The following is an 11,432-nucleotide window of genomic DNA, read 5'->3' as shown; positions in this document are numbered from 1 at the left end:
GTTGTGAATTATATATGTGCATTGAGCAATAAAATTTAAAGACCCGTGACAACGCACGGGCATTTGTACTAGTTTTTAAAAAAATCTCCTGTCATCAACAGAGAGTCCATCATGTTGAAGGGTCACCAACATCCGCCTAGGAAGCCATTAAAGCCGTATAAACTAGGGCGACCAAGACTAGTGCCCCTCGCCGTCGCTTTCCCCCCGCTTTTTTTTTTCTCTCCCACACGCACAAGAAGAAAAAGGAAAACAGAAATCACAACCCCCTCCTCCTCTTCCTCCTCCAGTCCAGTCACCTGATCTCCGCAGCAGTCGTTGCCGGTGACAGGGTTTAGAGCTTGTACGCTTCACGCGCGCCGGCCAGTCTGGTGCCGTGGTGGTAGGTGAGCTGTGGAGTCGTGGGTCAAGTTACGTGCCGTGAGCCGTCCCACTCCCATGTCGGCGGCGGCGCGGTGGGCGGCGGCGCTGCTGACGCTGGGCGTCGCATGTTTGGCGGCGGGGCCCTGGGCGTGCGCCGCGCAGCCGGTGGTGCTGTCCAGCTACGGGCAGAGCAGGCTCTCGCTCAAGCCCTACGACTGGACCTACCTGCGCGGTCAGAAATTCTCGTCCGACTTGTTTCTTAGGATGTTGTTCCACAGGGCAGAGGCCTATCTATACCTCTGTTTCTACTTTGCTTGCTCGACTGACTTTTGTTGTTAAGCACTAGCAGTATTCCTTTCCCCAGTCAAGAAAAAATGGCGCACTCATATTTATTTCACCCATGTAATTAGTAAACTAGTTTAACTGTTTCATCGTTATTTTTTTTCCTTGCTACCAGTTGACCTGCCGGCGTCATTTTCTTCTGTCACCATGGATTTTGCAACTGACAGAGATATTGTAAGTAGAAGGCTCCGCTCTTCCTTCAGTTATAGTATTAGCTTTCTGTTCACGATAGTAATTTGTTCATACGTGCATGACCTATGCTGGCCTGCCTTCGCATAGTCAACTGCCAGCTTGGGTAACTGAAAAACATGCTTCATGATTAGCAGCTGGGTCTTCTTGTATGCACCCGGGATCAAATGGGAACAAAACACGTATATGCTTCAAATAAAGCTAACTAGTGACGCACTGAGACTTTCTGTTTTCCGAACCTTTTAATATTATTATTTCTTTATCTCCTATTTTTATATACCATAGTTGAAAAAGCGACTAATGCACAGTTTGTGCAATGTGTTTCTTAAATAATGCAGCCCAGGGAGCACTTACGAGATCTTCCGAGAAGCGATCTTGCTATCATCTGTTTGATGATTGCCAACCCTCCTATTCCTGATATATCTGGTTATTATTTAGAAAATTTATGTGAGTGCCACATATATTTTCTCATGTGATTATGTACTTACTATTATGATATCTTCATTTCTATTTTGACAATCTTGTATACCTGTACAATTGCGGTCAACTTGTTATGACCATAGTCTTCAAACTGAAAGAGATAAGTTGTACCAAATTATTCTCAAGCCAATGATAATTGGGTGCTATAATCTCCCTTGAAAGTCCATTACGAATTTATTGCAATACTGTGACAGATAGACACCAATTTCAAAATACTGCAGTCCTTAAAGGCAAAGGCGGAAGTAGTTAAGATGTCAATTAATATTTTGGTGTGTGTGTTTTTCTTCCATCCTGATAGCTATGAGTTGTGGTACTATCCAACCTGTAGTTTTTAAAATAATGGCATGCAACTTGTTTAGTCTAGATGATGATGAGTATATTTGTCAAAAAAAGACACTGATTTGTGGGCATTCTTCTAGTAAGTTGTGTTTTTACATCTTATTTTGATCGGAACATAATATTCTCTGTTTACTCAATTTTCTGATTACACTAATTTTGACAGGAAGGTTGTTTGTTGCAGTATCAGACTTTCTTGCTGTTGGATCTTTTGGCAATATGAATAACCAATCAAATCTGGCGCAGTGCATACCATTTCAGAAAAACACAACGATAGTGTTAACAAACGACCAGGTTAATTATTCTGATGCTTTGACTTAGAAGGCAATATGTGCTAGCTACCTCATGTATAGTCACGGCCTAGCAGCATAACAACTATAGTAATGCTACCAAATATGTTGGAGTGGTAGTTCATGCTGGGTTTTTCATACTGCTATGAACATCCCATCACATGTAAGCTAGTGATGACATTTATATGATCACATTTCCTAATAGTTCAAAAAACATGTTAAATAATGAGAAATGCTAATTGTCAGGAGGATTTTATGACATTTAATCCAAATTTAAGTTTCAGAACCCAAGTAATGTCTGCTCCCGCCGCTCATGTTGAATCGCTACCTCTGTATTAGTAGTTCTGTGCTTTTGCAACTTAAGTTTGAACAATCACCTATTGACACTGTATTAATATTTAATTGTGCTGTCCATTAATTGTTTTATTTTCTAGAACATATTCACCTCCCAGACACAGTGGTAGTCGATTGCTCAATGTTGACCATAATCTTAAATACAAATAGAGAGACAGATTTAAGAACTACTAGCTGCAGAAAAGTCAAGTTAAGCCAGATAATTTCTTGCATGCTTCCATTTGCTGGAGTTGCCCATCATCAACATATTAAATCTTTTACCTGATTGGTGCATGTAATTCAATATAGCATATGCCATATTTTCTTGAACAATGGCATATGGCATATTAAAACCATTAGATCCTGAGTTTGAGACCTATTGGCCTAGTTTATGCAATTTTAAGAAAATTAACTGCAGCCCACTTCAAGTCCATGTCATAGGCATGTGGAGCCTCCACCTGAGAGGGAATGTCAAAGCATCCTCACCTTTTTTCAATAGCTTAAGCTTTTGGCTGAACTGCTTGGTGCATGAATCTTAATACCATGGAGTATTCTGTTACTCCGCAGGGTCCAAATACATCTTTACCTTTGGCTCCATCCTTGGTTCGGCCTAAAAGATTTTACTTTAGCATGTGTTGCTCCTTTGGTTGCATGATTTGGCTCACTAGGCCGCTAAACTGGTGTAGTACTGACTACCCTGATCTTAAGTGCAAGGAGATTATTTTTATCTTCTGATGTATCAGCAACACACTGAATTTGAGTTAGAATCCATCATATTAAGAAATTATGTGAACTTTTTGATAAGGAGTATTAGTATTGGTTTAGGAGTCTCCTTCCTTGTACCCTAAGTCATGTGTACTATATATTTGCCCAGACACAAGTTGCATCCATACACTTCTCATGTACTCACTTTTGATGTGTCCAGATATTACCAGGCGTTTGGTACATTGGTTACTTCAATGGCCTTGGGTCTGCTCGCACACAATCAAAGATGGTACAATTACTTCAGATTAGTGCATGAACTATTATAACTCTTCCATTTCGTATAAACATGTAAATAAAACTTGAATCCTGATTGTTATAATTTTCAGATTAGCCGAGGGAGAGCACGTTCAGTGAGCACTAGCATTACGGTAGAAGGATGCCCCAGTTCAGCATTATGGGGACCCTACTGCAACCAAACAATTGAAATGATTGGTTGTTCTCAGCTGTCAAGATATAATAACTCAAGAAATCTCTTAGTTCAGACTATCGACACGAAGAGAAGATTGAATACTAGAGAAAATAATAGACATACTAGCTTCCTATTAAGGTCGAACCTTCCAATAGGACATGCACTTGACTCCAATAGTACTAGCTTACTGGGAGTGGAGAATTTGATCACATGTTCCATTTCAAATGACTCTTTATGCCTCAGGCAAGGCGATATGAAGTTTTATTTCTTGGATATAGACAACTTAGCAGTGCAATTTAGAATTGCAGCTGCAAATTTTGGATTAGTCCAAAGGGCATCCTTGGTTTGTTACTTGCGCTACAACGCCTTCCCTCAGAGAGTTTTGCATGATTACTCAGGCGATATTAGCAGTGGTCCCTTGGTTATAAAGCTGCCAAATATTGGACGATGGTATATCGCAATTGAGATTCTGAACAAAACAGAGATCAACAATATAACATCACCTATGCCGGATACAACTTGTTTCTCATTTGATTGGCAAGTAACTGGATGTCTGGATGGAAAAGCTGGAATTAACTGCTCATGGGAAGCATATGTGCTCCAGGTAGGTTGAGTACTTGACAGAAATGCATTCTGTACCATTTATAATCAAATACAGTCTCATGTTTTAACATTTATAACTCTTTAAGAAAAAAAGATAAATACAGCCATGACAAAGACTGTTGATCTTTCCCTTGACAAGTTAACATACAGTGGCAGCTAAATACTGGTGCCTATCTTTTTCGGAAGTGTAATTGCCTAGGAGGTTTACCTTTTTTTTTTTCCTTTTATATTGTAGTCCAACCTGATTTGGCCTGTCTTTTGATCATGGAAATTCCCGAGTAAATAAATGTCAAGATTAACTCCAGAAGCTACACAAGAAAAAAAGGGCAAACTCTTATCACCAAGGCACCAACATTTCTGGGATTAACCGACGCTATGGATATCACTGCTATTATAGGGCTACTAATATTTTTTTCTAATGATGTGCAATCTTGCAAATGCGATATACATGATGAAGTCCAAAATTTCACGTACTTTTTAATTTATAGGGGGTATTGGATAGGTATAGGGAATGTTATCAGAGTCTATTAGCGTTACTGTTGAAGTTTAGCAGGTTATCAGATTTCAATAATCTTATGTACCTGTTCTCCATTGAAGAGTCATCACTTTGCTTTTAGTTTATTTTGCAAAGTAGATTTTATTTTATGATGCTGCAGTCTCGACTTCTCCTTTTGAAATAAAGCCAGCACTTTGCGACCCAAGATATCTCAATAGATTGAAGCCTTAGTTTGTCCAGCATGGTTGCTGGAGCAAGTAAATCGGAGAGTGCTATGTGCACTCTTTTTTCCCCGCAAAAACGCAAAAAGCATTGCGTTTCGATGCATTGATAGGAAAGGAGTTTTTACAAGCCTAAGACTAGGCTATTACACCCAAACACCCACAGCTAAACCGCAGTTGACAGCCACTAAACGGACATTACAACAGAAGCCTCAACTTACAACACATTAGACTAGAAGCCATCCACGCCCACGCCCAGAATGCCGCAGACTGGTCGAAACCTCTACAAGGAGGACAGAATGATCCAGTTCCACGCCCTAGGCACCACACCACCATACACTACCACCCTCGCCTGATGCAACAACCATCTAGCCCGCCAAATGCAGCAAGCTGAACCTCACGATGCGGATAGCACACAACAGAAGCTGATGGTCATCCTAGCGTCGCCGACACAACAAAGTCAAAGTAGACGTGTCCAACCCATTGTTGCAAAGACGCCACAGAGTGAGCTCCTCTGCCAATCAAAACCCTTGCCGATCAAAGTCTAGAGCTTGTGCGTCACAGACATTACCAAGAACCTGCCTGCCGCAGCCAAGACTTGTTCTGCCTGAATCACACGAGCCGAAGCGGCTCACCTGGGAGCAGCAGGGGTTGCTGCCCTGCCTCATGCACTCTTTGTGTCTATGAACTTCATTTCTGAGTAGGCATCTTTATTAATCACACGTTTTTACATGCAGAGAGTTCCTAAAAGAAATCCTTCTGTCCCTTTCGAGTCATATTATGTTCCTACTGATGGGAGGGCAATGCTGGAAGATAGCCACTTCTTGCTCGAACAGTTTTTAAGCAACTCATCCTATGAGCAATTTGCATGGACTTATTTCCTTTTGGATGTTCCCCAAGGTTCAGCGGGTGCACTTATTCATGTCCAGCTAAAGTCAGATAAAGAATTAAATTACGAGCTGTACTCACGATATGGTGGTTTACCATCAAATGATAGTTGGGATTACTTTGCAAGCAGGACAAGTAGCAGTAATGGTTCAATATTCTTTTCCTTACAGAATTCCACAAATTCAGACATGGATCTATCTATTTTCTATGCCAAGGAGGGAACTTGGTGCTTTGGAATTAAGCATCCAAATAATACTTCAAATTCTCAGACATATATATCTGTATCTCTTCAGGGATGCCATAGAAACTGTAATCAGAAAGGTGTTTGTCATTCTTCAGTTGATGAAAGTGGGTTAACGTTCTACAGGTAATTGAATGCTTAAGGTTTGCCCTGCTATTTTGATGGATTTTGTACGTTGGTCCTGTATATGATGTTTGGATATAATATTCGACAAAAATAGTAATTAGGTCTTGCTATGATAATTCTTAAAGATTTATTCTTCTCATTTTCCAGCTTCTGCACTTGCGACCGTGATCATGGTGGTTTTGATTGCAGCGATGAATTAGTTTCGCCTAATGGTAAGTCTCATATAAATAGATAGATTTTATTTTTTTGCGTCATTGTAAACGCTGTCCACAAAATACTCACAAATACTAAGAAGTTTATGACAACCCGATGAAAACATGACAAATGAAAATTTGAATGTTGAGAATGGAATTATCTGTTGTCTAGTAGGTCCATTCCATTTTTTTACTGATTCTACAATGGACAGGGGTGACGAGATAAACTATGCTATGTAAACTTCGTTGCAGCACCAAAATGCAAGAAATAATAAACCAGCATGTGCCTAGTTCTTGAAATATCATGATATCGATGTAGTTGGAAATTCTTAACATATCAATGCCGGATTCATCTTATTTTCAAGGAGAATGCATTACTTTATGCAACTAATAATCCCTTATTGACCAGTTGCGATTTATCATTTTACAAATATGTAATAAATTTAGTAAATTTCTGTATAATGGTGGTTGTACCTAAGTGCAGGGCACATCAGGCAGTCTGTCTTTCTAATCGCATCAAATGCTGCAGCAATTTTACCTGCCTTCTGGGCTCTCCGGCAAAAGGTATATTTATTCTTTTAGTTGCATCATGAATCGAGAAACTTATTGGACAGCCAAATTGTGTCGTATAGTGTAACATAAAAAGCTTGAGGACCTTACTTGAGCCATTTACTTAAATTTGATGACCTAGATATGTCCTTTTGCAATTTTAGGGACCCTTGGTGCAGCTTACTGTTTTATTTATTTCTATCATCTGGTTCAAGGAGACTGCTTTAGCACTGGGACTATTTCTAGTGTTTTGCACAAGCAGGGCTATATCCAGTTGAACATAAAATTGTTGGAGACCTGTTAGATATGAACAAATGCCTTTGTGTTCTCTTTCCTATCATTTTCGAAACAAGCATCTTATGATCATGTGGGAATATGTATACTATAAAATTTCATGTTGAACTTTGAGGATGAACATTCCGTGAGATAAGTAGTTTGCCATAATAACATAAATGTTAACTCAATTAAATCTTGTCACCATGACAAAGGTGGTTGAGGTTGTACGTAGGTGCCAAATGACTGCTAGCCTGCTAGATTATGTTACTGTAAAATACCATGCTTAAACCTGTTTCATATTTGTATATCTTGATATTCATTATTCAAATATTATCCACATTTAAGAAGCTAAATTTGAATTTTTTGTTGATATAAACTCAGTAAATTTGACCATTAACATGGTAACTTTTTCTCATTTGCCACCTAGGCGTTCGCCGAATGGATTCTTTACACTTCTAGTGGAATTTCTAGTGCTTTGTACCATTCATGTGATGTGGGCACCTGGTGCATACTTTCTTTTCATGTATTACAGGTAAGATACTCACCATATATCTTACATGTGTATACTGATAATACACATATTATTGACATAATGCTGTACTAGATAATACACATATTATTTTACAAGCATTACATGTCGTTGCACAATCTGTTTTCTCTTATGTAGGGGGCTAGAAGAGAAGAATAGGTAGGGATTAGGGGGCTAGAAGAGAAGCATAGGTAGGGAATAGATATTTTATTATTTGTCTTCCTTGCAAGGGGGTACATCCCTATATAGACCTTGCAGGTCGGTTATTGTTCACTGAACAGTAGTTCCAGCTTGTGACGGCTGGAAATTATTACAAATTTCTCATTTGTAGAGCTATTCAAAACTAACATAAAGACAGTCTCTTCTACTATGGACCCCTACAACCCTGCATACTCCTGGACTAAGCTGTGTCCATTTAACAGCCAACTGGACTCTCTTAGGTGCCACCACAGATGTATCCAAGTAGTAAATAAACTAACTCATGTTTATCCTATGCATTCCTTAATTGACACACATGTTGTTGTGTTGGGCATTCCGGCTGGCCACAGGGCCTAGGCCCATGACCTTTGGGAATCTTGTATGTTATGATTGATATATTCGTAAAACAGAACTTATCTCACTCTCTAACAGGCCACATGTGCTAGTACAGATGGGTTACTTAAATTTTGATAGAGTAGAGGATAACTGAGGATGCAATGTCTTGGTTGGATGATATTTGTCTCCAGTTCAGGACATTTGGTCTGTGAAATTGTGTGCTTTCGCTGTTTTCCTTGTTGTCTCCATACACTGTAAAATCACAGCCTACCACTTGCCTTCTAATTTTTTTGGACATCACACTTTTGTCGGCTCCATCAACAAACACGCTTTTGCGATGTTTGAGTAACGCCGACAAAGTGTCTGTAGTAAAGCCGTTTCTGCTACTCGAAATACTTCTGATACACTATTGGGCCATGACACCTGAACTATTCTGATTCAGTTTTTGGACTTCTGGCTTTCATTCATGGCTGTTATTGGTACATTTATATATATGGCTACAATTAAAGAAGCTTCAAAACGAGCTATGCATACTGCTGTTTTTATTCTCACAGCTATCTTAGCTGCAACTGGTGCCACCAGGTATGTAAATCACCGGTTACTTTTGTTTGATCAAGTATCATGAAGACTGGGTGCATCAATGTATGATGAGTTACCATCTCAGATCTGCCAATATCGGTATCGTCGTTGCTATTGGTTCACTTGGCCTGCTTATTGGATGGATATTGGAATTCTCTACAGCACAAAGATTTACATGCTGCTCATGGCGAATTAACCTCAGTGTGCCTCAAAGGTGTGCTTATATTCATAGTTTTATGAAATGATATTGTTATGCATGTCTGTATCATCTGTATCTTAGTTTCAGAAGCCTACATTATGAATTTCGACATGCTAACACCGTTGTGTGCAAGTTTATGTCAGTTACGATTCATAATATCTAGCATTTCCATTGGTTGGCTGATCAGCTGATGTATTCCTCATATTGCCGTTCTTTCTTCCAGATGGCCAAACCTAGTGCCTTTGTTTTGGAATACTCTGGAGATGTTAAACAAACGGTTCCATTGGCTGTATTTACTTGTTGGTTTCATCACATTATCTTTCGCAGCTGTAAGCTGGAAGCTAGAATCAAATAGTAGCTACTGGATTTGGCACAGGTGTGAATCATCTTTCCTTGTTAATAGTAACTTCAGTTTTGAAAGTCTAGCTTGTGTGGATTTACCACGATAACTGGGGTATGTGTAGCTTCCTTCGGTAGCCCAATCAGCCTCATACCTAGCCTTGCCTAGCAAGTAGCCAGTACTTGTTTAGTAGATCTCATTATCTTCTTTTGCCAAGCAAACTTCATTGGCAAGGATTGCCTTGCCCATTGACGCAAGGAAACTAGTTCACTCATGTGCACGAGGTTTGACTGGTCTATCATTTATTTTCATGATAATGTGCACCAAATATTTCCAAATAAATGTTATCAATACTGTAAGAATATTATAATTATGTAGAAAGACAGAATTTTCTGGAGGTGGAGACGTGGAGTAGCTATGCACATGTTTTGAGCATGTTTCACAGAGATTTAAATTTCAAGGTTGAAATTTTGATCAAGTTTTATTGATTTGATTTAGCTCAACAAATTTCATTAGTAAGTTCCATGAAGATTCGAGATTCCTGTGGTCGAAGTTTCAAGTGGGTTGCAAACAAGTTCTGTGGAGGTTTTAACATGTTTTTATAGTTTGATAGGAGTCCCGAGTTGGTTTTGCAAGTTTCATGAGGGTTATCTACCCTGCCTTGGCAGGCAGCTAACTATTTCCAACATAAAACACAATCACTATATGCTTTCAAGGAAAAAAGACAGACACCTCTTTTTCATAACAGAAAAGGAAGCAAACACCCAAGGCTTCATAACATTGCTGGCTAGCTTTCCTTCACCATCACTGTAAGGCAGGCAAATGGAACTTGAATATTCCAACTTATTGAGGCGCAAAAAGTACATTTTGAATATAGTGTGAATGCACTCCGTTGGAGAAAATGTGGTTTTGTACTGACGTTTGATACTTAGTCTAGCTTATCCTAACTTTGAACGAACTTAAGAGAAATTTGTTTTTTCTGCAGTATGTGGCACATAACTATCTATACGTCTTCGTTCTTCTTCTTATGTTCAATGCGTGTCAATATGATGGTTCATAGTCCGGAGACAAACTATGAGTTGACGAGGCAAGATTCCTTGCCAAGAACAGAGTCAAGAGAAACCTAATGATATCTTACTTCTGGTAGCAACTGGAAATCCATGGACGAAAGGTATTATCTTACTACAGTGAAGAGCTTGATGCCAGACCCTTTCTGGCAGCCCGCACGTCTGAGCCTCACTACTGTAAACGTGTTCATATATATGGGCTTCCTTGCAAAACTGCAATAATCGGGGGATATTGAAACGACATGTAATGTTCGTTGTTAACTTCATCACATGAGAATTGTAGATAGTGTGGTGCAACCTAGCAACTTTAGATGAATTACCCTTTTTCTGGGGGAATGGTAGTGAAATGCCAGTAGAGATATCGTGTAATTATATTAGGCAAGTGTTACAGATTTGATTATTTTTCACACTGCACAAAAGTGCATTCTATAGACAGGAAGATATTATGTATAGCAAAATACATTGTAAAAAATTGATGAGTTCTGTGTACCAGAATAATGATGGCACTGTCATGGTGAAAGATACTAAGATACTAAGATTCAATCTCGAAAAAAAAGATACTAAGATTTAGTGAGTCCAACTCTGGACTTGTCGCACATTCACTCGAAAGAGTGCAGAGTTCACCCTCTTCCACAACCATATACAAGAATCCAGTGCTAAAGAACTAAAATAACGGGCAACACTTCTAAATTATTCCAATAGGCACCGACAAAATTGTAAAAAGTAGATGATACTCCATGTGTTGCAGCGGAAATTTATAGACACGAAAGTAGAATATTATTGGATAATCTACAGTAATTAACATACATGCGTGAGAACTTTGTAAAAAATACTCTGGACTGAGTTTACCCTTTTCCACAACCATATACAAGAGAATCCAGTGCTAAAGAACTTCTATAACGGACAACACTTCTAAATTACTCTAATAGGCACCTACAAAATTGTAAAAAGTAGATGATACCCCACATGTTGCAACGGAAATTTATAGACAAGAAAGTAAAATATTATTGGATAATCTACAATAATTATGCGATTATCGGTGAGAACATTGTAAAAAATACTGCACCTACTTGTACCCAGGTTTTT

At 39.0% G+C, this 11,432-nt stretch overlaps 1 protein-coding gene across 2 annotated transcripts; it reads left to right on the top strand.

The window, feature by feature from the left end:
* Positions 1 to 493: 493 nt before the first annotated feature.
* On the top strand, positions 494 to 10,889 carry LOC124681635. Of its 2 annotated transcripts, XM_047216506.1 has the most exons (14): positions 494 to 592; positions 818 to 876; positions 1,230 to 1,338; positions 1,892 to 2,001; positions 3,256 to 3,324; positions 3,422 to 4,108; positions 5,562 to 6,079; positions 6,227 to 6,291; positions 6,758 to 6,837; positions 7,526 to 7,630; positions 8,604 to 8,743; positions 8,826 to 8,954; positions 9,163 to 9,315; positions 10,265 to 10,889. In XM_047216506.1, the coding sequence occupies exons 2-14, from the start codon at positions 850 to 852 to the stop codon at positions 10,404 to 10,406; spliced, it is 2,334 nt and encodes a 777-aa protein (XP_047072462.1). In that variant the 5' UTR covers positions 494 to 592; positions 818 to 849; the 3' UTR covers positions 10,407 to 10,889. The 2 variants fall into 2 exon arrangements, with proteins under 2 accessions (XP_047072462.1, XP_047072463.1); XM_047216507.1 differs by lacking the exons at positions 494 to 592; positions 818 to 876 and having other exon boundaries at positions 1,229 to 1,338; positions 1,874 to 2,001.
* The last annotated feature ends 543 nt before the right edge of the window (positions 10,890 to 11,432 follow it).

This window comes from Lolium rigidum, unplaced genomic scaffold (assembly GCF_022539505.1).
Source record: "Lolium rigidum isolate FL_2022 unplaced genomic scaffold, APGP_CSIRO_Lrig_0.1 contig_50432_1, whole genome shotgun sequence".
Lineage (NCBI taxonomy): Eukaryota > Viridiplantae > Streptophyta > Magnoliopsida > Poales > Poaceae > Lolium > Lolium rigidum.
Note: the sequence above shows the minus strand (reverse complement) of the source record. Positions and strands in the feature narration are given on the sequence as shown.

What these genes read in the sequence shown, in the direction of transcription:
- LOC124681635 (XM_047216506.1), top strand. Translation starts at nt 850, where the DNA reads ATGGATTTTGCAACTGACAGAGATATT. An exon ending in TAGTGTTAACAAACGACCAG is followed by an intron (nt 2,002 to 3,255) that starts GTTAATTATTCT and finishes TGATGTGTCCAG; the next exon opens with ATATTACCAGGCGTTTGGTA. An exon ending in GCTGCAACTGGTGCCACCAG is followed by an intron (nt 8,744 to 8,825) that starts GTATGTAAATCA and finishes TTACCATCTCAG; the next exon opens with ATCTGCCAATATCGGTATCG.